Genomic DNA, 25,687 nt, shown 5'->3' on the forward strand with positions numbered 1-25,687 from the left:
TGTACTGTATTTTAAGTATCGTCTTCCTATTTCACGATCATTTACTCAAGTAAAAGTACAGTGCTCTTCTGTGCTTTGCACAATGCCATGAAGGCATATAGGGGGTGTGATCAGCACCACATCCCTGGCCACCTTTAACCAAGCCCCCCCGGTTTCCTCCAGATACCCACTTTATACGAGGCATGCTGGGTGCTTGAACAGGTGGAAAAAATCCCAGTTCTCCCCCACCAGGGATTGAACCCAAGTTTCTCTCATGGTAGTCAGATCATATATTCCGTTAAAAAAATAATAACAACACGTAATAATAATAATCCACATTTGGTAATCCCAACTTCACATGTCTTGCAAGAACACTGTTATCATCACTAAGCTAGTATAACTGGGATTATCACTGTAGGAATGGCATTTTCTTTAGGCTCTTTTTTGGCGTAATTCCTACTAATTCAGATATTAAATCACATTCGTAACATTCTGGTATAAAAAGAAAAATAGCAACCTGAAATTTGTATCTTCAATAGCATTTACTCTTTCGGAACTTCTCATTGGACGGAAATATATGGTCAACATCAGAATTTTTCGTTTTCTTGAGATGTTCATGTGCTTGCAGCACAGCAGGACATTATTTACTGTCACTTAAGACACTACAATATGAATCGCATAAAAAAATAACTGGAAATACACGAATACAAGAGCAAGGAAAGAACAGAGAAACACGTTTCCTTGCTAAAACTAGCGGATACCAAACTTTCCCCAACGATCTTTCATCCCTATGACATCACAGTTTTACAACCACCTCGGCTTGCTCAAAAGGGGGGATTATGAAGGGACCTTCCAAAGCAGGTGCTAAAGAAGTTAACCGACCTTGCCCCACTCCCAATGCAGCAGAAAGCTCACCATAAATCTTGCTGCGCAGGAACTACCAACAAAGAGTCATGGTTTGAACAAGTATTGTCGGTTTATCAGGTAGGTTAATTCAAGCTTAGCATCCAAGGTATACCCTGGTGACAAAAATGTATGTGTTCAAAACAGACACTAACACTGAATTAACCTGGTTGATAACCTGAAAACACTTGTTCAAATCACGTCACCTGGAAAGCTACAATTCCTATTTTAGTCTCTCGTAGGTTGAAATCATCATCGCCCAACCTATTTCCCCATTATTGTTGAAATATCAACATTTGCATGTCATGATGAAAATGTGCATTGTCTTTGAGTAAGGCCAGTAAATTGCAGAGTAGATCCTACTATCCTCCCTATTTGTCCATGTGATATCTCTACCTTAATGTTTATTTCTATATCAGGGTGTCTACCAAAATAACAAATTCAAATTTCTTGAATTTTTAATGACCTTATTTTGCTTTTTCTTGACCTTTTTATTGTCCTTTTTCTTAACATTTATTTACTCGCCGCCTACTTAGGCATAGTTGGAAATTAAGAAAATAGATATTTTTATTCAGTGAAAATAAAAACCTAAGCTGGACTTTATCAAGAGATTTAGACTTGCTCTAATTATAAACACATGTAATAATTAATGTTTCACACTTCATCTCCTGGATGGGGAATGGCCACATTATTTAATAATTTACAAAACTTCACGCATACAAGAATGCAATTCTTAAGAAGCAAAGTGAAACAATCTTAACCACAAATAGATTTCCAAATATTCGATTGTATCAAATCCCAATACAGGTATAGGAACAATGTAAATTCACTATACAGAAAAAAAAGTAGCAAAAATTCTTGACCATAAGCATAATTTCTTGACTTTCTTGACCTACCTGTTGATTTCTTGACATTCTTGACTGGTAGACACCCTGTATCTCTCTCTCTCTCTCTCTCAACATGGATAAGTTTCTCAAATTTGAAAAGGGTCTCTGTGTCTAGCTGTTCCTTCCAGTGTCTCTGTAAAACAGTCCACACTGATATACCTGGACCATTATCAGCATCTAATCATCACCTGCCCCTGTCAGTTGAGAAGAGTCTGGTCCTTTTAAAACTGCTCTTTATTGTATCTCTGAAAGCAGGTACTGTTGTTATCCCCAAGGATGATCCCTGGGTACAATGTAAAAAGGGGACAACCCCACCCCCTCATTTTTCTGAAGAGATATCACTTTGGTCACAAGGTTGAAAATCATACTTGTTAAAAACAACACAAGCAGAACACAAGAAGACACTTCAAGAGTTTGTCCAAGTTTTCAGCGGAACCTCAACCACATCCCCTTCACCCTCTCTCGAGCAGCCCTGATGATGATTCCGAGACGGAATCGAAAACTTGGACAAACTCTTAAAAGTATCTTTTATTGTGATGTTTGTGTTGTTTTGCTGGCACATGACCTAAGAAGTTTCTTACTGTCATACATTGTAAATCATCTTGTGTTACAAACACAAATTTGTCAGTTGGAATGAATATTTTCATTTCATAAAAGAAACAGCATATATTTTTTTTTTCAATATTTTCATGAGGTAATAAATAATTTCACTCATTTTAAAACTGTGAGAAGCAAGGAAAGGTATGTTGTAATGTAAGGTTTCAGTAACGTAGGTGGTAGCATTGTCATGTCGTCCATGTAGATTCATATTTTAGCTGTAAATGGAAATGTTCATCTGGCAAGCTACATTATCAGTACTCTTCTTGAGCACCAATTTTCTCCGAACAGTTTACAAGACTTTGACAAAACATCTGCCAAGCAGATGCCTTCACTTCACTAAAATCTAATTATTCTGTACCATGCAAACTGCTAGAAATGTTCTAGCTGACTAACAACTGACTGCTGAGAGGAGAAACAAAAAGGGAAAAAATATCATGCATCTGCTCCAAGTTGAAGCATGTCTGTACCATTCACGTGTAATATCTTACACTTGCAGGGTTGAATAAAATCCTGATCTACCATGCAATTTTTTTCCAATAAATGCCATCACAGTTTTTAGTAATGCATTTCTCTGGTTTATTCAAATATACAACAGCTTAGAATATTCAATGGGTGTTCAATTCAATTGTTTAACAGTGACTGAGTACCTGCCTGTGTATCTTAGGACAGGCAACTTCCACATGGATTGAGATTTTTTTTTTTTTGCGTGTATTGCGGTGAAAAATCTAAACAAGAAACTTCAGTTACTACATTTATCATTTTATATTTTCGCAGCAATAGTAAGAATTACAGGGTACTACCAAATTTATTGTGGTTTGCAAAGAAACTATTACTTTTGTACTAGCTGAATCAATATAAAGCAACTGAAAGCAAAAACATGTATAAATTTATTGTTTTTCTATGTTTAACCTTGAAAGTTGCAAACTATGCAAAAAAAATAATAATAAATAAAACTTATAGCAGGCATATAAGCCATGTTAGTCCTTCTTTGGAGACAATTTCAGAAGCAGCTTAATGGATGATGTTCACATTCAAGCAATATCTGAGAAAATGCATTGCATTTGCAATGCACAGGAACAAACAAAAGGGCACAGACCATAAGTAACACATTCACTCGCAATCATCCTGAAAAAAAGCATTTTGTAGTTAAATCAGATTAGCATGCAATGTTATTGTACCTCATTACAAAGCTGGTAGAAGCAACTTGATGCAAGCACCTACAGGGAGCAAATTACTTAGGCAACTACTGTTAATCACACTACAACTTTTAAGCTTGACTATTACTATAAATTCTTGCAACTATTATTGTTAAAAGATATCCCTTGCACCACATGCTCTATTTCCCTTCTTTGTTAGTGAAATCATTGAAAATAAATTAACCACACCTTGAGTAATTTTGGCAATAATTCCACACAAACTTGAAGCACCTACAAAGAAAAAATAAAATACCCTTCTTTACTTTGTATTGACACATAGAGGTTCTAGGAAGCACAAATCCTCTTATGCTTTGCACTAGATATTACTTCAACCACACCCTATTATTATTTTAATATCCCAGTATAATTCTCTCCCCAAAACAAGCAAGAGAGGACTTTTCTCTCAAGGGGATAGGATGTTGCAAAAAATGAAACAAATATGATAAGCAGACAGAGAAGATATAGTAATATGCCCAAGATCCTACTAAACTTTTCATAGACTTTGCTTATGCTGATGATGACATATGAAAATATTATTTGGAAATATTACTACCAAAAGTGCACTGTCACACTTACAGTCAGCAAAGATTTTGCAAAACACATTCAATACTTCAGCATAAATTTAAAAAAAATTCAGCTTTCACTTAACTTTCTCATCATAAATAGCCATTGAAAATGTACTAGATATTCATATTGGTGTCACATTTTAGAGGAGTTTTTGAAGTAGTTTTCAAATTTACTTAATTTTGCTATGTCTTTGGGCAAAACAAGATGATTGATTGATGATTTGCTTTATTTTACTTCATCTTTTGTGCCACTTTTGGCTAATTTGCGAAGATGGGGAAGAGTGATGATATGATGAAGGGACACTCACAAACATCCATGCCCAGTCCAGGATTCGAACTTGGAACCCCTGACATCATAGTGCCAGAAACAAGATTATTAAAATGAAAAATTAAATGGTGGAACAGTCACGTCAAAATCATGACATAATATCAGAAACATTTGTGAGTTGATAAATTAACATGCTTTTAAGAAGCAAATCATCAGGAATCACAACTCAAATGTGCATCCTATTACTTATAAAAGGAATTATTGACTTTAACATTATGTAACATAACAAAACTTAAATGTGAAAATGATTACCCACTGAAATTAACATGCTTTCTGATAATGTGAGCTCAACTACCATTGTAATACACCTATTAAGGGCCAAGGTATTTATGCACACTAATTTATCTAAAACTAATCAATTTTTTGTACTTAAGTAATATATTTCAACACACACACATAGGTACTATATCTACCCCTATCCAAATAATTACAACATACCCACACATTGCTGCACATATACCATAAAGGCCTACTTGCTACCATTAATGAATAACAGGCAGGATAAAATTTATCAAGCACTAACACATCATAATGCCATATCGTTAACATAGTCACAACTAAGACAGTGGTTCTACCCTACAATTGGAGAACAAGTTCTGTGTCATGAGACTGGTAGCTGCAGCATCTATAATCCTTGAAACACTATTTTCCTTATGTTTTGAGCATAAGTGAAGAATGCACAACAGGGCTCAACTGTTATTCAATTCTTCTTTCACAGGGACCTTCCTGCAAACTGCCTTATCAGTCAACAGAACATTAATGGTATCCTTAAACCTTAAAAAAAAAAAACACACACACATGCAACTTTCTCCATACATAAAATATGATCTACTTTCTCCCTACTTTTACTCAGAATTTACTGGAGGGATATATATCCAACTAAATTTTGCTTTTTCTAAAAGAAAATAAATTACATCACGCTTGCACTTACCTTTATCCTCTATGAAATTGTTGGAGAGATCAAGTGTATGTAGTGGAGTGCTGTTGTTAGCTATCAGTGCTAACGATAACTTGTGAGCAAAGTCCCTGCAAACAGAACATATGGAGTATTAAACTATGTATAAATAATAAATATAATACAATAATAATAATAATAATAGCTGCTGGTAACAATGTCAAGGTTCTGCTCACAATCTTACTAATTCTTGCCAATCATATTACTGGTACCTCAACACAGTAATAATTAGTGACATGTATATATTGTGTTTGACAGAAACACGAAATGCAAGATTTCAGTGCTAATTTATGTTTTTGAAAGATGAGGTACATTTTTCCACCACATTTTATCACAGAATGATGCGAAATAGAGTAAAAAATAAATAAATAAATAAACTCTTAAGAATGAAATTTAGTGTTTATTTACCAACACAATATCTTCCATAGCATGAATTATTCTGTGAGTTATACAATATCCTTAAAACTGAATTCTGCTGCAAAAAGATTCTGGCTGTAAAAATGGACTTTTGTACACATAAAAAACTTAGTAACTATATGGATGTGCTTTTATGAGGGGGTAAAAAGTTGAGTTGAAACTTTCAACTGTATACTGTGTTGACTATTCTCACTGTAGATGGTAAGTCAGGGCTTCTAATATATACGAGGAGGTATCAAAAAGTTTTGCCTGTTGAGGTATAATTTGTTTAATAATGGAAAGTTAGAAACAATGAACATACATATAGTTTGCCTGTAGTGTCCTCTACTCAGAGTTACCCTTCCACACAGTTGACATCATGTTTGATGCATTTGTGCCAGCATTTTATCCAGCCCTCAAAACCAGTTTGCAAAAATTCCACAGAACACTCCCTACCCCACCGTTCAGAGCTGTTTTAACCTCCTGTAGGTCAACGAATCTCATGCCACAAAGCTCAGACTTTATGGTATCCCAAACTCTCAATCATTGCATGTGCTGACCCATAAGACATGTGCACTGCATCAGAAATTTCCTGGATGGTGATGCATCTATCCTCTCGAATGAGCTCATCATTCCTGAGGCAGTTGTCGTCAGTCAACGACGTTGATGGCCTTCCACTGCTTGTCATGTCCACACTTTTGGTTTCTCCCATTTTGAACTTAACTACTTAAGTCTGAGCTAAGTCTGTGCTTCATGGCATGATATTCGATGACCTACAGGAGGTTAAAACAGCTCTGAACGGTGGGGCAGAAAGTGTTCTGTGGAATTTTTCCAAACTGGTTTTGAGGGCTGGATAAAATACTGGCACAAATGCATCGAACGTGATGGCAACTCTGAGTAGAGGACACTTCAGCCAAACTATATGTATGTTCATTGTTTCAATCTTTCCATTATTAAACAAATTATACCTCAACAGGCAAAACTTTTTGAGACCCCCCTCGTATATATATATTTTTTTACAACCCAAATGTCCCACACCTAGTCAGATGACAGCTGTTTGAAGATGCAAGCCCCACTCACGGTTTGCACCAAGGGACATCACTTTCCTTACAAGTGAAGATATGAAACTCATAGACGTCTACGGTTGAATGAAGCACAGTATGATAGTACCAGCATTTCACGGCAGCAAGTGTATGGATGCATGCATAAATTTACTGGAAGCAACTTAAAGTGTGCTGGACTTTTGACTTGATCTGGTCACTAACATTCTGCTGTAAAAGTGGAGACTATGGAAGTTGCGGATGAGTTTATTCCTCAAGGCAGATGCATCACTGCCAAAGAACTGACAGAGTTGTTGCATGTGAGTGTCAGATCATCTGATGTCATCAGCAGCATAAAGTGGGGCCTACCTTCCAGGTCCCGGGAGGGGGGGACTAACATGTAAATTTTAATAAACCTGGAAATTTCGAAGGAGGGGGCAGTGTTCCCTCGCCCCTGGCAAGTTATGCCTATGGAACTCATCATATGAGACAAGCTGCAGTATGCAAAAGTGTCTTGCCAGATGGGTTCCCTAAAACTTAAATTACAGCTGAAGTCTATGCTGACATGTATTCATAACAAAATTACACTGAAGTAACATTCTATATGATCACACAGCTCCTACTCTGGTGGACAAAATAAGGTCAAGGTTCCTTCACTGTTCCAAAAAATAAGCTTGGAGTGTAGACACTTTAGCACCCTGCCTTCCTGTGTTGTTGGGTTGGGATAGGCCATTTATGGCTTAAATAATAGATATTCCAGTTTGGTCCCAGCAATACAGAATAACCTGATGGGAGGGGTTTATTGCTTTCTTTGTAATTTCTTTCACCCTTGTTCCCTGAACATAAGACCAGAATATTGGTGAGGAATGTACAAGTGAAGTAAATATTCATGCGGTCTCTATCATTTGCAAGACATGAAAAAACAGGAATAAATAGGTGCCCAAAATACCCATTTACTCGATGCTGGGTGAAGTGCAGAGCTGCTTATACAGGGACAAGGCTGGAATTTTTTTAACCTTAGGTTACCCTGGGAAATGAACTTGGGTCTCCCACGTGGCAGTCAAGACACCCTACTGACTAGATCACTATGGGTCCAGAAAGTTAAATAGGAATAAGATAAATTGACTGACTTTTCTCTGCATATTCATTTCTTCCTTTTGTACACCTTTACTCCTTCGAGAAAATACAGGGTTTGTCTTATTCAGGATTATTACTACAATACCATCTACTTTGCAATCAAATAATATGCTTCACCACTATAAGCTTTGTATAATTAAATTCTGACCACATACCATACACACACCACACCTACACACATAAACACAGTCAAAAAAGTTTTGCATCAGGACGCAAAATGACAAAAGATATATGAAGCACAAGGTTTATTGACAGTGACAGTGGGAATACAAAAGAAAATATGAAGAACAAGACATGTTGAATGAAAAGGGAACAAAAAACGTACAATTTTCTCAGCAATGTGTTAAAAAAAATGGCAGAATTCATGATGGAGGCGAAAAAACAAGGAACTGTCACAAGAAGACTGTTCGTCATAGCGGATCCACCAGAAACATTTTCTACTACCAGGCGTGTCCTCCCCTGGTTGCAGGAAGGTCTTAAACATGCTGTGGCATACTGAGGATGCGACGATCAAGGTGATCTTGCGGTATGCGATCCCATTCGTTCTGTGCCGCAAGTTGAACTTCACAAAGATTGGTGGGAGCCACATGACGGTTTGCAATGACATTTTTTAGCATTGCCCATGCATGTTCGATGCAATTCATGTCGGGACTTTGCACTGGCCAGAGCATGCGACGGATGTTCGCCGCCTGCAGATAATCGTGCACCATCTGTGCGTGGTGTGGACGGGCTTTGTCATCCACCAAGTCAAGTTCGTCACCAATTTCCTGATGAAATTGTTCCACAGTCATCTGGAGAATGTTCCTGACATAACGAACAGCTGTTTGTGACCCTCTAATTGAAATTAGGGGCGTTCTACGTCTGAGCATGATCCCTGCCCACACCATGATTCCTCCTCCTTGGTATGGATGGACCCCGTGGACACCACGAAGTCACTCCTGCATTGCCACACCCGTCCTCTTCGTGAATCTGGCCTTAGACAGAGCCTACATTCATCGGCAAAGAGCACATGAGCCCAATTACCGGGTCCTCAATTTCGATGTGCACGGGCCCGCCCAATGCACACGGTCGCGCCGATGTCATGGCAATAGGTACTGGCGCTGGAGAGGTCTTCTGGAACGTAAACCACTTTCTCGGAGTTTGTTACGGACAGTTTGGTTTGACACATCACACCAGATGCTGCCTGGAGGGCATGAGTGATGTTCCTTGCCTTCGTGGTATTCTGTCGCCGAGCTGAGAGTCGTACATAGCAGTCTTGTGCTGGTGTTGTGACCCGTGGACGACCTGTCCGTTGACGATCTGCTACTGTTCCTGTGTCTGTATACCGCCTCCAGGTCCTACAGACAACGCTTTGCATCACTCCAACAGCCCTAGCTACAGCCCGTTGTAACATGCCAGTTTGCAGTAGTGTGATGATCCTGGCCGATCAAACTGCACTATCGTACAGTCACGGACACTGCCGGTTTGTAATGAATACATTGACTTTCAATGGAATCGCTACAAGCCAGCAGTGTCCGTGACTGTACACCTAGGCATGCCTTGCACACAGCTGCACTCGCTCGCCTTCACTAACTGGACACAAGGAACACCTACCTAACCTTCGCCGATGACCGTGGTGCTACGCTCGAACACATGCATGCGCTTGCCGACTCCGGTAGTCGTCTATGGTGATCGGTATTGCACGTCGACTGTGTTATTTCGCACAATGAGCTCTGCTTCATCGTTTCTTGTCGGCTTCGGCATGTTGCGGATGCTATTTTCATCACTTCTCGGGTGATGCAAAACTTTTTTGACTGTGTTTATAAATCTACATTTAACGTAGCACGCGAGAGCAATTTACACTAGAATCTGTAAATAAAAAAAATCTCACACTGAAATTCACCAGAAATGAAAGTGGTTTGGACTTCTTTAACCAACAAAGATATTTTAAAAACAAATATTTTTTAAAAATCTATTGCAGTGGTACATAAAATGTTATGAAAAAAATGAGTAAACCTCCATGCCATGACATGCTGGTTAAAAAAGTAGCCAGTGGATCAAAAAATTGCACTTACCATTTTAATCCTAAATTGTCTAAATATAGTTCTTCTATACTAAGGTTCTTCCTAATGACATGAAGAATACGCTCTAAAGCTTCATGCGATAACTTAATGCCACTAGCTCTGAATCTAGTAAACCATGTGTTGAATTCCAGAGCGCTAATAATAGGTACAATATCCCTGAAAATGGAAATCAAAATTATTACATATCAGATGTATGGATGCAATCACATCTTATTAAACTACAAAGTATACTGCTACAAATTTCCATTCTTGAAATTCTCGACAACTGCTTGATGCTGCTCACATACTGTGAAAACAGTGAAATATGTGTCAGCGTATATAAATTATTGCAGCATCTAGTGCCTAAAAGTTACTTTTAGATGCAAATATTTCAATCAGAGGCAAGTGGATGGTGTATTCAATGATAGTGAACAGATTATGTTTGTCCACTAAATGTAATGAAAAGTAACGAGTCCCACAAAATGCTAAATTCCAGTTCTGTCTTATATTCTGGATTAATTATGACAAAACTAATGAAATAATGACTATGTAAACAATCACAAAAACAAACAAGGACTATTGTCTAGACGTGTAACTTTTAAATATTTCCAAATTTTCAAACTCACCTAGGTACTTCCTAGGATAATTTCTGCTTCAGAACACATTGTAAATGCCTAATAACATGATTTGCCATGATCTTGTGTCATTAAGTTTTATCTACTTTCAACCTAATTTTTAACTTTTACCTTGTTTTAATCGATGTGAAAATAATCTCCTCTTGCATTCCATGATAAATAATCCAGGTGGGTTTGGAAACAAGGTACGCGTCTAGACAATAATCATTGCACATTTTTATGATGTTAACAACATTGAAATCCTGCCTTTCTTGCATAAACAATTTCTATAATGTACAAAGGGTCCCTCAAAGTTTGTTTTTAATTCACTTGATGCACTGATAGGTTAATTGGGGCTGGACCTACAGTTTAAAGAGGGAACTGAACCACTTCATGCTTCCACCAGATCGAACCGAGGACCCCTTAATTACAAGGCAACATACCATCGGGGAGGCCCTCTATTTTGAAGTCACCTTAAGACAATTCCAAATAGATTAAGCAAGAGACCATTAATAATTATTTTTTGCACAAGTGGCTTTGACGCTGAAAAACTTATTTTTCAAATAGGCAAGAGTAGAGAAAACTAATCAAACAAAGTAAGCAATCACAACTATCTGAAATAAAAGTCAAAATAAAATGTTTCCAATAGGTAGCTCTCCTCAGTCACTTAAGTTAATAGAACACAATACATTTACAGATGTAATAGCCGCTGTTCAGTTGAAGGATTTTGTGAGTTTTATAGGTATGCTTTTAGATAAGTCCACTTTATGCTTGGACAAGCTAATCAGGGCTGAGCCTACAGTTTAAAAATGGGATACAAAACACTGTATACTGCCAGGACTAACGAAACTCTTCCTTACAATATGATTGCATTATTATGTCATCATGGAGGTACAATATACACTGCTATTTGTGAAAATTGCAACACCAAGAACGATACATGTGATTGAAATGAACTTTATACCAGAGATTAGGTACATGACAATACACAAATGATTAGGATTACAGAATTGTACATGATCTCTGACCTTGAGAATTCAGTATGGTGTGAAGCCCCCACAGAGCCTATACACGTCGTGGCATGGAATCAAAGAGGGCCTGGATATGTTCCTGGGGAATCTCCCTCCACGTGGTTTGTATGCGAGTCCACAAAGCAGCAACAGTGGTTGCTGGAGGATCGTGACGAACAGGTTGCCGACCAACCATATCCCAGACATGTTAGATGGGCCAGGGAAGCAGTGGTACCTGTTGTTCTTCGAAGACGGCTTGCACATTCCTCGCCAAATGTGGCCGGGCATTGTCCTGCAGAAATATGGCATTTGGGGTTGCCTGAAGGAGGGGCAGTACCTCGGGCTCTAAAACCTCCCTGATGTAACGGTTGCTGTTCAGAGTGCCTTCAATACGTAGGAGGCGAGATCGCATGTTGTATCCAATGGCACCCGAAACCATCACACTTGGCGTTTGTCCGCTATGCCGCTTAACAATGCTGGCTGCCAGATTGCATTCACCATGATAGCATCTAACATGTATGCAGCCATCACTGTAGGACAAGTAGAAGTGGGACTCGTCCTAAAACACTACATTTTGCCACTCTGCATGCCAGCGACGGCGTTCACGTGCCCATTGCAGTCTGAGGTGTTTGTGGTTTCTGGACAATGGAAGCTGACGCAATGGCATGCGTGCCACCAGTCCAGCCTGCAGCAGACGGCGTCGAACCGTCGACGCAGTCAGGTTCACAGCCGTTGCAGTGCTCCAGCGTCGAGCTAACACTGTGGACAAAGCTGTACGGTCCATTACAGCCATGCAGCCAAGATGGCGGTCATCCCGTGCTGTGGTCACATTGCGTGGTTCAGTACCTAACTGTTGCTGCGTATGACCCTCTTCTATCCACTGTTTCCACACCCTCTTCACTGTTGTAGCAGCATGCCCTGTATGAGCCAAAATGTCGACATAATGAGAAACCCGCTTCCCGGAGATAGATCATTCTGCCTGTTCGAACTCACTCACATGCTGATATCGTGCCCTTTGACGTCGATGAGGCATACCGGCACTTGCTTTCACGTTTCCACTTCGTTTGACGGCTCTTCACTGACTGAGCTTGGCATAACACTGACCATTCTGGTCACACAAGAGAGGGCGCTGTTGCAATCCTAATCACTTATTGCTGGTACACTGTTCTACACATCCTTCGAGTTTGGATTCATTCGGGCCATTCTTTCTGGGTGTTGCAATTTTCACAAACAGCAGTGTAGTTTCAGACCTTATTAGCATTATATGTACAAAAAAAAAGATCTAAACATATGAAAAACATACTTTTAAATAAAGTAAAAGTACTCACTTCTGATCAAGATGATCAAAATCCCTTAGACACAGTTCTCTGGTATCATGGGACAGGTATATCGTGTCAACGTCCTGAAAGAGGAATTTTGAAAGTAGATGTAAATACCACAAATGTATCAGGAATAAAATATTAAAAGATGTAGTAAATGGTAAAAATGTTGGATAACTGAATATCAATACACAAAGGAGAGTAAATTCATTTGTTACAAAATAAAATTTCTCAACTTTCTGGTAAATTTCCCATTTCTTTCAGATTATCACGTAAAAGAAGAGTACAATGAAGAAAGAAAAGTACACAGATACTTCTGAGATATATATATTTTCAAATAGTGATTAATCATATTGCAGATGGATGTAAAGCACTACAATTTTATGTTGTTTAGCAGTAGTTATGCTGAGATCATCATGAAAGACAAAACTCCATCACTAACATCAACTTTCAAAATTGTGTTCCTATATTCATAAAGATAAATAAATAATTCAAAAGAAAGTTATAAGCAATTTCTAAATATACAGGATTGATATGAGGTAATTTTATCACAAAACCGTTAAGTTCTCACAACATATAATTACTATTCATTATTCACACCCAAATGGCAACATTGAGATTGAATGTTTTGTTTTCGATAAATAATTGAACATCTTACAATTGATGCTTCCACTGAGTCTGATGATGGAGACAAGAAGTTTTTGAAACATCACCTGCATATCAAAAAATAATATGCTGTTTATAAATATGAAAAATTACTTCAAATTAAATTTTAGATTCACAATATACAAATGTATACTCTGTCCTGGGAATCTCAGAACTGAGTGAACGAAAGCAAGTGTCTGTGCAAGTAGTTACTCGAGAGGGTTTGACCAATGAACAAGTGTGAGGGAACGGGAATGCATGAAGGGGAAAGGGACTGCAGTTCTCAGCCTTTGCAGCAGCATGTATTGCTTCGCTCGGCCCACTTGCTCTCACACTTTTATGCGCAGCCTTACTCCAGACATTCCCAGGATAGAATATAACTTTAAAACATGTAACTTTAACAAGATCATACACTCTAATACATGGAAAATGAAATCTGTAATCTTTCAGCACATAAAACAATCTGTATATCCTACCATCAACAAGTTATTTTCTGGCTTACCCATGCTACTTCTTCCCGATATAGGATGCCATGATAATCACACATGCAAGCATACTGTGTGGAGAAGCCCCCACATGGGCCAAGATTAAATCCTTCATTGGGTCTGCCCAGCTCTCCTTGCAGAAGTTGTTGCAATCTCTTACTTGGCACAACATCAACTTTCCTTATGATGTGACTGAAAATGTAATGGTAATAACACAAAATTATAATAAGCTCTTGCATTGAGTGATTCCACAGAGCAAACAATGTCATACATGCATATAACCTTCTCAGTGTCTTAATTCCTGACCATCCTTGATATATTGGAAAGATCATGAATTCAACAAATTTTCATGTTTTTAGATGTGTATTATTTATATTAAATTCATTTTATAAACATGAATTTATAAACACAACATTTCTTCTGTGGAAAGTTTGAGAACATATTAAAGTATACCACAAAAGTAACATTGTGTTTATATAAACAAATTCATGTTAATAAAATAAACACTGTGGTAACACAGACAATTAAAGACATAATCATCATTTTTTACAAATATACTAGGGATGATCGGAAAAAAATAATACAAAGCCTACAAATTCCAGAGTAGGTATTTATTAGACGAATAAAAACGGACTCACGTGAAAGGACACTTTCTACGCTACTTCTCAACATAGTCCCTCCCCAGTTCAGGCATTTAGCCCAGCGCTACACGAGGTTCATGATGCCTGTCTCATAGAACTTGGGGTCCTGTTGTCGGAGCTCAACCCTTACGTCCTGGCCTCCCGGGGCTTGCTCCAAGCGATTACCATCTCTTCGCTCCTTTGAAGAAGCATCTCAGAGGATGGAGGTTTCGCTCGGATGATGTTGTCAAGCACGAAGCAAGGGTTGGGTTCCGCCAACAGGACCCCTCGTAACAGAGAATAATATTGTTATTATATCCCATCACCACAGTCAACTTTATAATAACCAAAAACTCAAATGATGCATGTGTTTTATAGAACGAAATTAATTATAGAACGAAATTAATCAAATAAAGATTTAGTGTATTAACTTAACTTAAAGCATATTGTAAACAATATACTCACTAAAACCTAGTTCCAGTATGTGGACACATACCTCAGAATTTGCTGTCAGAGCAACAAAATGTGTACATTAAGTGTGTAATTGTAAACTATTTGTGCGTATGCATTATTCAGATTTTTACTGTCATTAACATATAATAAATTTTAGATATTATAATTTTAAATACTCACTCAAAAGGAACCGATGGAAAAATGTTTTTGATGGCACTAGCAATAGTTATGATCATAGCATCCACTTCATGACTTCCTTCTTCCTGAGTATGGAATATGTACAATTTTTCACCTACTGTTAAATTCAGCTGTAAAAAGATAAAAAATAACGTAATTTGAAATATATGTGAAGCAAATTGTAACAAATATACATTTGTTTTTGTAATTATCTAGATATTCATGATAGTTTCATGGCTACCTGAGCCTATTAAACTACCGCAAATATCCAGACAACAGTGAAAGCAAACCGCAAACCAAGATTCCCGTGAATAACCCTATGAAATACCTGAGAAGTTTGTGTACAAAAACTAAACTTCTTTCTATTTATGAATAATTGTTTCTATTTCTAAATAATGACAACTAAAATTCAAATTCATATCATATTTACTCGTCCTCCAACAAATATTGTCAGAATCAATTCCAGAGCATTATGTCATCCAGGATTCCAAGGTCCTCAGTTCCTGTTAGCAAGCAGCTTGGTGAGTCCTAGAGCCACTAAACAGGTATATTGACCAAAAAATTCCTGTTGAATTAGTGGTTAAAAGTTCAGTATAATTCATGCAAGATGAATTCAATAACCACTCATCAGCTACAAGGAAAAATTCCTGTCCAAGATCACTGATTCTTAAACCAAATTCTCCATCACCTGGACCACCATGTAATTTAGTGTGAAAGAATTCCTCACTTGTCTTTAAATCTCCTAAACTACATTTAGCAACATGAGGGAGCAACTCTCTCATGAAAATCTGATTACAAAAGTAATGTAAAATAACATACCTGACTTGGCCTTTTGCTTTCTATGGCAAGTATCTCCAAATAATGAAAATGAAAATCAATCTGAAAAAAAAATAATAATAATGCAAAATAATGAACATGATTTAAGTACAGAAAATCCAAGTGCATTTATTCATTTAAACTTGAGTATTCAGTCAAAAATTATTTGCAGAACTTATTATGTTAGTAAATTAACATACAGGGGATGGACAAAAATATGGATACACCTGCGAAGAAAAGACGGAAATTTGTAGCTAATAAGGTGCAGGACCGCCTTTAGCTTCCGAAACGGCCTGCAGTCTCCGAGGAATGGACAAATACAAGTCCTAGATGGTGGATAATGGAATTTTGCACCATTCTTCATGCAAAAGCATGGTCACAATCCTCCTCAGTGTCCTTCTGTCTCTGTCACTTGGTATACATTTTCGTCCACGCAGGTGTTTATATGATGATGTCTTTCCGGACACACTATTATGTCATCATGATCTTGGATATAGTCCCGCTAGATACGCCAAATAACATGGCTAGTTTCGCAACAGAGCCGCCTGCAAGGCGGGCACCGACAATTTGCACTCTTTGAAATACTGTCAGCTCGGACATGATTCAGTATCAACTGCACTGCATGCTATCTACAGCGTAACTGTAGACTCCTACCAGTCCGGCAGCATCCTATCTCATGGCGCAAAACAAAAGAATGTTGCACCGCGTCCGATTTCAAGTGGAAAAATTGCGTCAATATCACCAGTTCCGATGTCGTGGTGTTTCCATATTTTTGTCCATGCCCTGTACAAGGTAGCACAGGGAAACGGGACATTTTGAATCTAGGATTAGCAACGCTGTAGTGCTGGAATTTGTTAGGGACTGATTCGAGCTTCATTGAGAAGGCTTTGCATTTAGTAATGATGATGATTTGGAGTGGTGCGGAATGTGCGTTCCCTGTGAAAGCATTTTATAAGACCAGTGATAGTGTTACTGCAGCGCAAAGGGTATTTCGGCAGCATTACCAGCTAGGACTTCATGGTCGTGTCCCATCGGCTCACGCAATCACAATTTGGGTGTGTAATTTCGAAGAAACTGGTTCAGCCTTGAAGAACAAGCTCCCAGGTGGCATTCAAATGGTACGTACCCCCAGAAGATATGGAATTAGTTCGAGTTGCCATTGAGAGGAACCCTCACTGCTCTGTTCAACAACATGCATCAGTGCTACAGTTGAGTCGCAAACGTACAAAGAATAATGCATGAATTATAGTTCCACCCCTATAAGTTACAGATTGTGCAGCAATTACATTACATTACAACAATTACGACCCTGTGTTGCGTAAGGGTTTTTGCGAACTGGTGTTGGCTAAAGTTAATGAGGATGCCAATTTCCTTAACAATTTGTGGATGTCAAGAGGATCCATTTTAAGCTTAGCGGCCACGTTAACAAGCAGAATTTCCATTACTAGGCAAAGGAAAATCCTTGTCAGCTTCACGAGCGCCCATTAGATAGCACCAAGGTTACAGTATGGTATGCAGTGTCATGTCATGGTATCATCAGCCCTTATTTTTGTTAAAGTGAGGAGGGCATTGCAACGACAGTGACATCGGCTCGTTATGTTGCTCTGGTTGCAACATGCTTTGCACCGAAGTTGCATGACATACATCTTGACATCGAAAACATGTGGTTTCAGCACGATGGAGCCAAGTCACATACTGCTCGACAGTCGATGGAGGCCATTTGGAAATTCTTTGCAAGGGGGGTCATTTCACGTAATGGTGATATTCCATGACCTCCGAGATCATCTGATCTCAGTGTTTGCGATTTCTTTCTGTGGAGCCATGTCAAAAGCAAAGTGTCCTGCAACCATTGCTGAACTGAAACAGAAGATTGAAGAAGAAATCACTGGCATTCCTCGAGCAATGACACACCGAGCATTCCAGAGTTTCCACAGCAGACTATCAGAATGTGTACAGAGATGGAACACATCTTTCCGATGTTATCTTCAAGAAGAAAGTGACATTTAAGTGCCATTGTTAATCCATTTCAATCTTGCATACTCTCTACATGCATTTCCATGCATTAAATGTACTTTTTCCAGGGTTTATTCATGCATTTCATTTAAGGATTCAACCTTAACAAATAAACACATTTACCTAATAAAAAAAGTCATGAAAATTTGTGTTTCATGCCCGAAGTGAATCATTATAAATTTTATGCCTGGGGAGGTAGTGCAACTACTTCTACAATTAATTATTGTAATCTTTTTTTTATGGAAATAACTTAAGTAAGCTACTTACTCTTGTAGGAACTTTGGTCGTGAGAATAAAAAGACGGCATGGGGAAAAAACCTGAAAGTAAAATAAATTTGATTTGTTGAATAATATTGAGGAATTCATCACATCTTACACTGCTTGGAGCGATTTTACAATACCAGACACTTCCCCATGTCTTTCATATTTCACATACTCAATAATTTAGGCCTCGTAATCATGAATCTGCAGTTAAAATTTGGCGCTCACGTGTAGAACTTGCAAAATAAGCAGGTCCGTGAACCCAACCGACACCCTCGATTTCTCACGAAAAACCAATGTTTATCGCAAGATTTTGTGTTTCGAATACTTAAAGAATGAAATATATATTCCTGATATTACTACGAACCCGAAATTTTAACTGTTAGCCTAACCTAACCTAACCATGCATGGTTCGTGGGGCTACCCATGCATCGTTCGAGGGGTGTAAGGATAATTGCGACCACGGATGTAGCAACAAACTTTGCGATAAACATTGGTGTTCTTGAGAAATCGAGGGTGTCGGTTGCGATCACGGACCTGCTTATTTTGCAAGTTCTACACGTGAGCGCCAAATTTTAACTGCAGATTCGTGATTACGAGGTCTAAATTATTGAGAATGCGAAATATGAAAGAAATTGGGGAAGTGTTCGGTATTGTAAAATCATACCCACTGTTTACTGTAGGGAAAACATTCTCATCGTAAATAGGGAGATTTTTGGCTCAAAAATGTAACTTGCAGCACTTACTGCTCTCAAGACTGTCAGCTGTTGGAAGACTTAAATAACATCATATTTATGTACAGTCTCTGACACTTCTGCATTGTAGCGATTCCACTGAGTAAATTAGGCCATTACAACCCAGAAGTGTTTGTGTACATGAGAGGAGAGAAAGATGAAGGAATGCTAAGGCTAAATTTAAATGACCTAATCTGACCTTATTGGAAATATAAACATTGATTTTTCAAAAGGAAATGTTTCTTTCAAATGAAAAACAAAAAGTGGGCAACAGCCCATATCCAGTACAAAATACCGGGTGGCCACAGACTACAATTACCCATACATAAATAATAATTAGCATATATTTTTATTTCTGTTTTGAATCATAAGGATGACCGAAACTTCTAATTTTGGGTGAACGAAATGAATCAAACATGAAAGAGTAATGAAGAAGTGCAAACTGATTTCCTGCAGCATTACCAACAGGATCCTAAATCCAAAACAATCATTTTGCACTATGTACAGTCATGGACACTTCTGGCTTGTAAAAAACTGGATGGCCTTCAATGGAATCGTTACAACTCAGACGTGTCTGTGACTGTACATATATCCTTGCACTACAGGTAGTGTAAAGAATAATGAAAGAAGTTGCCAAGTATCAACCAGAGGAGGACAATGCAGACTCATCGAATGCTATGAAAACCATCCCACAGAACTTGGCGACGCATTATCCTTTGTCATGTGAATAACGGTCCACACACTGTATTAACTATATAAATTCACACTTTATAGTTCAATACAATAACAAAGATAACAATTAGGCCTAAACCAAAACTGTTTCATCCTTTTAATCAAATACCGTATTTACGCATGTATAACGTGCACCTTGGTTTTTAATGGGGAAACGCAAAAAACAATTATCTCGTATATAATGCGCGATTCAATTCAATTCAGGTTCAAGAAATGGCTTTCTTAGTTGTAGGTTGTAAAGCTATTGCTATGTGCTTGTGTATATAATGTGTATATAATGAGTCACCAACCCACGCTACCTCCCCTTTCACTGTGTTAACATCCTAAAGCTTTCATTTCTGTAAGCAACATTGTTTATTCTATAGTAGAAGAAAGCAAGATCAAAATTATGTTGTGCATTTACAGCACTCAGGAAGTTTTTTTTTTTTTATTATTTCTTGCCCGACCAATACCACTGATATGCATCCCATGTGACGGGAGGAGCATGCTCCAATTCTGCCAGAACGGAGCAGCGGTGCTGCTTTTCTCATTCGCAAAACATTCCATTACAAAGTAAAATATCATGGGAAATAGCCATTTCACTTTTTACAGTGTTTTAAAAAACAATTATTATTATTATTAAAGAAATCCAACCTGGTAATTCATATATGTACCTGTTGATATGTGTGTGTTACACGCAGTGACATAGTGAAAACATGCATGGTTTTAATGTTGACTGTCAGAAGAACTCTGTGCAAAATACGCATCACAGTTTTCGGGCGCAAAAATTTTGGGGAAAAAAAGTGCATTATACATGAGTAAATACGGTAATAATTCAAAAACTGCAAAATTAACTGAAACGTGCAAACTAATATTCAGTTGATGATGCCAGAAAATTTAACGTTCCACGAGAAAATGAGATATCAAATATTACATTTCTTAAAACATACTAAGCCTCACAGGCCCCACTGGGCTTTTAAGGGTTAATGGGAAACACTTACCAAAACTCTTCTTCCCGGCTTATCTCCCTTAGACTCCAATCTAACAGCAGTTTTGAGCAATATTTTAACATGTCTTCCTAATAATAATCTAATACTCTCTGAAATAAATTGATTTTAAAATTGTTAGTATTGTGAGTTGATTACAAACAATACAAACAGGAATAACAACAAACAAATAATTACATGCAAGTAACATTAAAAATACAAGATATACATATGCACAGTAGTGGCAATTGGGTGCAAAAATGGGGGCAAGGGCTGTTCACTTTCTCTTGGTAGACAAAGCTTGCATTAAGAGGCCATAGTGTGAAGGAAAAACAGTGGGGGGCAACTATCCCCTCATCCTCCTAATCACCACCACTGCACATACACACAAATATGCACAATGACCAGTGTCATCCATCGATATTCATTGCAAGTTTGCAACACTGAACTATATTGCACACAACTGCTTTTGTACAGCTGAACGTCCTTTCCTTGTATTTGTTCTGATCTCATCTGCATTCTGTTGTACTTCTAAGCAATGTAATATTATAAAGTTAACATTATTTGTCACATGCTTGAGTGACAGTTGTCACCCACGTGTCTAAATTCATAACAGTAAAAATGTCAATGTCAAAAGACAGAGCACAAAGTAGATCCAGATGTTACATGGAAGTGGGTTAGTGAGAAAGAGGAGGACATGGACGTGAGCATCAGTGACGATGCGACCTAAAGTGAACATGACACTGCTTCGGTTGTTACGTATTTGGGCATGTGGAGTCAACTGTCCAAGTATGTAACTGACATTACCTTTATGTTATGCCACTTAGAAGTGGAGCAGAACAGCCGAGCTGAGTTTAGAAGAAAGAATGTTCAGCATGCATGCCCAGTATAGTTCAGTGTACTTTATACTTTAAAGATAGGCAGGTGTCACCCATGTGCCTACAGAAAATTACGTACCTAAATAGAGTTAAGAATGTTACCATAATTATCAATGCCAATCTCATCCGGCAAAAATCTTACATCCGGATTGATTATTCACATTTCAAAGTTTCCTGATTTCTAACACACATACCCCTATTTTAACCAGCAAAACCAAATCTCAATGAAGAACCATGGTCACCAATTACACGAGAATATCATTACTGGAAAAATTTAGGGATATTTTATGTTTTAAAGCCTCACACAGATAAATCAGCAATTACAAACAATGCCATGTCTAAGCAGGCACAATGAGGAAAACTACTACATACTTAATGCATATGTGATTGTTAAAATGTAAATTACAACTTAAGAATGGGGTACTATTATCGTATGAGGGAAACACCTACGAATCATATATTTCGGACTTCTTTACATTGCTAACATGTTATTTTCGAATGCAGAACATTTCTTAAGGTGAAATAATGCATTTCTAACTAAGATAATGTCTATTTCTTCTATTTACGAGTACTTACTGTTACTTGTGGTTTCGAATCTGTTAACACATTATGGCCGTGATAGCGTACTGGTTTAGGGGGCGTTCTGAGAGTGTTTTGTCGATTTATGCAGTGTTGCAACCTCGTTCACCGGAAAATATCTACTTTCGTGCCCGGATTTGAAATTATGCTAATACGTCGCAAACCATTGACGTTAGCCTCACAAACCATTGACGTTAGCCCCAAAAACCATTCACGTTAGTCCCAAAAACCACTTTCCGTAAGGTTAGGTTAGGCAAGCATTGTTAAAAAAAAAATTAAAAATACTCGACACGTCGTTCTAGTGAAAACATGGCGAGGCTGAAACACTGGCTACGGAGTTGCATCATCTTAACGCATGGAACATTGCACTCTCGTGCAGAAAGCAAATGGCGGGAGCAGAAACAGCATGTCGGACAGAGATTTTCGCAGAAAACAACACGCATTCACATTAAAATGGATCAAATCTACATTCAGGAACTTCCACAACGCTAAAGAAAATGATTTCCGTAAGTACTTTCTCCTGTAAATTTGGAGGAATCCGTTTCCCTCATACGATACCGTTACCAAGAATGGTAATTTTCAGCCTCATTTCCTTCTAGTATGGTGAGTTATCGCCACCTTTATTTTACGGAGAAAATAGATTATGTAAGTGGTTGGTACATGTGTGTGTTTACTACAGATGACAAGAATGTCCTATAAACTTACTTGTGGATGTCAAGCATTTGTTACATGTATCCAATATCTGATTTGATGACAACATGGAATCTGACCCAATTAAAAGCCACTTATGCTGCTGTGTTTAAATACATATTTATATTTTTGTATTATTGTAAAAGTAAATATAATGATGTGCAGATTGAAGAAAATAAAGCATATTGTTGAACAAATTAAAATAAAAATTTGGGTAAATTTCTCGTATCGGACAAATGTATTTCTTCAAATTTACAGGAGAAATTACATACCGAATGCAGTTTCTTTATACTTGAGGAAGTTCGGAGAAGTGTTTTCTCGCATCGTTCATTTAATTTTGCCGGTAAATCATCTATTTTTCGATATAAATGTGTGGCCGATGCACGAAAGCATCCATTTACTTCCAGGTGGATGTAGCCTATGTGTGATGACGTAATCCCGGTCAGTGTTTCCAAACACGTGTTTTTGTAACTGAACAAGGTACGTTTCTGAAAATGGTTTGTGGGGCTATGTGTCAATGGTTCGTGGGGCTATGTGTCAATGGTTTGTGGGGCTATGTGTCAATGGCTCATGGGGCTATCTGTCAATGGTTTGTGGGGCTATGCGAGAATGGTGTGTGGGGCTAAGCATGTTTATTTCGAAACCAATTTTTAACTATTGTAACCTATACGTGACCCTACCTAACCTAACCTTCCCGGAAATGGTTCGTGGGGCTATGTATGAATGGTTCGTGGGGTTATGCGTCAATGGTTTGTGGGACTACGTAGGTATTTTTGGGTGCAGTGGGGGTGGAAACACTGCATGCCGAGTACGGTAGTGAAACTGTGACCGCCATTTTGCGTGTTACTGAAGGCAAAAAGAAACGAAGAAAACTTACTCGATATGTCGCAAATAGAGCTTATTTCAGTGAAATAAGCAAAATGCCACCTTTAGCAATGTTTCTCAATGCGGAATACGTAAGTACGAATATTCAAATTAAATGAACTAGCAAATTTCAGCCGTTTGTCCGATACGAGAAATTTACCAAAATTTGTTGAGCAGTGGTCATATCTAGCCAAATGTAAATCCCTGATAACATTAGACACTATATCACACCAGAAATGTTCTTACATGGAGGTGGTGCTAAAAAGGTAAAAAAAGTAAAGTGTTCCCCTGTGCATAGCACCACGCCATGAAGGCGTATAGGGGGTGTGGGGGTAACGCCCCACACTTTCTTGATCCGGTCGTGAGTGGGGATGATGTGATCAGCATCACGCCCCTGACCGCCTTTACCCCCCAGGGTTTCCCCCAGGTACCCATGTTATTCGACGCTGGGTAGGCGCCGGAGCCGCTTCCACCGTTAGAAAAGTTCCCGGATTTGAACCGGCCGGGGTGCTATTATCACAAATTGTATGACATATATTGCCTGCTTTTGAAAATAGAAAAAAATATCATGAAAAAATAAATAATTAGAAATATCATAACATATCATACTTTATGGAATTATATTTCAGCATGAACATATTAAAGCATATCTTTATACATCAAGACTACAAATCTGTGTAATATTCTTTACTAGAGGAATATTACTGATAAGTAATGAAAGGGGGCGTTCGATGTTTGAAATCATGAAACATTTTCAATTGAAGTTTGAACCTTTCTACGGAAATAATAGACATTGACAAAATTCTTTGATAATAAAACTTATAGTAATAAAAACTAGATATCCTGCTCTTCAAATTACTGTATAGGCGAGGAACGTCATACTCTTCAAACTACTGTATAGGCGAGGAACGTCATACTCTTCAAACTACTGCATAGGCGAGGAACGATTCATAAAATAACTCACCACTTTCTCATCACATACCAATTTATTTGGGACGTTACCAGAGCAAGTAAAGAATGCATACTCTTTACGTGGTAGTTTCAAAAATGTTCTGCGAGGCAGAAGATACATACAGATGAATTATCCTTGTAATACTTATTAAACAATGAAAGGAATATAGTAGCCTGAAGCAGCAACCAAGCATTTTTTTATGTTTGTAGTTATCGATACCATGCAGGGTTCCAAGCGGCTTTTATTTTAATACAAAATAGAAACACTTTTACATCAAGAATATATTTTCTTACCATTAAGATCCTTATTCGAGTGAAACTTCCTCGACATGACTAATTTTGATGCAACTATCATGTAGTTCCCACGTATTTACTTCTTTTAAATCTAACTCAACCAAATATATTACTTTGTAGTATATACAAACACTATTGTTTTGTCATTATGTAATAGTAAACATTGTTTCCATTTTATCTGACATTCCTTCCACAAATCATTCTTGTCTTCTTTTCTCTCTCACTTTCACACGCTCTACGATTGGCAATTGTTTGCTTATTTTCGTGACTGTTTTCTGTACAGTGTGACTCATGCTTGACTGTTTTGATCTTTACTTGTTCAAGGGGTGTATCCACGGAATAAATAATAATTCATAGAACGTTTTCATTTTGTCTTTTTGCTTGTGGGTAGAAATCGAATTAATGATGATTTTGCGTATGTGTATGTAGATAAATTGTGCTGGTTTGAATAAATTTGGGTGTGTGCGATCATGAAATGTGATGAAATGACGGTACCACGACGGTACAGTCATTTATTTTACCGACTTTATCGGAACGCACTAGGCGAAAACACCAGAG

General features: G+C 37.9%; 1 protein-coding gene across 5 annotated transcripts in view; it reads right to left on the bottom strand.

Moving 5' to 3' along the window:
- The window catches only part of LRR (capping protein regulator and myosin 1 linker 1 leucine rich repeat protein), an 88,465-nt gene extending 63,103 nt beyond the window's left edge, over positions 1-25,362 (bottom strand). For 3 of the 5 annotated variants that reach the window (XM_083135823.1, XM_083135822.1, XM_083135821.1), the window contains exons 1-10: positions 25,130-25,362; positions 20,889-20,986; positions 18,449-18,499; positions 16,172-16,231; positions 15,356-15,483; positions 14,120-14,294; positions 12,982-13,055; positions 10,042-10,206; positions 5,391-5,485; positions 3,755-3,796 (exon numbers count right to left, since the gene is read on the bottom strand). In XM_083135823.1, coding sequence (XP_082991949.1) covers positions 3,755-3,796; positions 5,391-5,485; positions 10,042-10,206; positions 12,982-13,055; positions 14,120-14,294; positions 15,356-15,483; positions 16,172-16,231; positions 18,449-18,499; positions 20,889-20,986; positions 25,130-25,190 — 949 coding nt within the window. In that variant the 5' untranslated portion in view covers positions 25,191-25,362. The remainder of the gene's footprint in view (positions 1-3,754; positions 3,797-5,390; positions 5,486-10,041; positions 10,207-12,981; positions 13,056-14,119; positions 14,295-15,355; positions 15,484-16,171; positions 16,232-18,448; positions 18,500-20,888; positions 20,987-25,129) is intronic. The other 2 variants (XM_083135825.1, XM_083135824.1) reach the window with 1 other exon arrangement.
- Positions 25,363-25,687: the final 325 nt, after the last annotated feature.

Source organism: Lepisma saccharinum, chromosome 14 (assembly GCF_977018435.1).
Source record: "Lepisma saccharinum chromosome 14, izLepSacc3.1, whole genome shotgun sequence".
Classification (NCBI taxonomy): Eukaryota; Metazoa; Arthropoda; class Insecta; order Zygentoma; family Lepismatidae; genus Lepisma; species Lepisma saccharinum.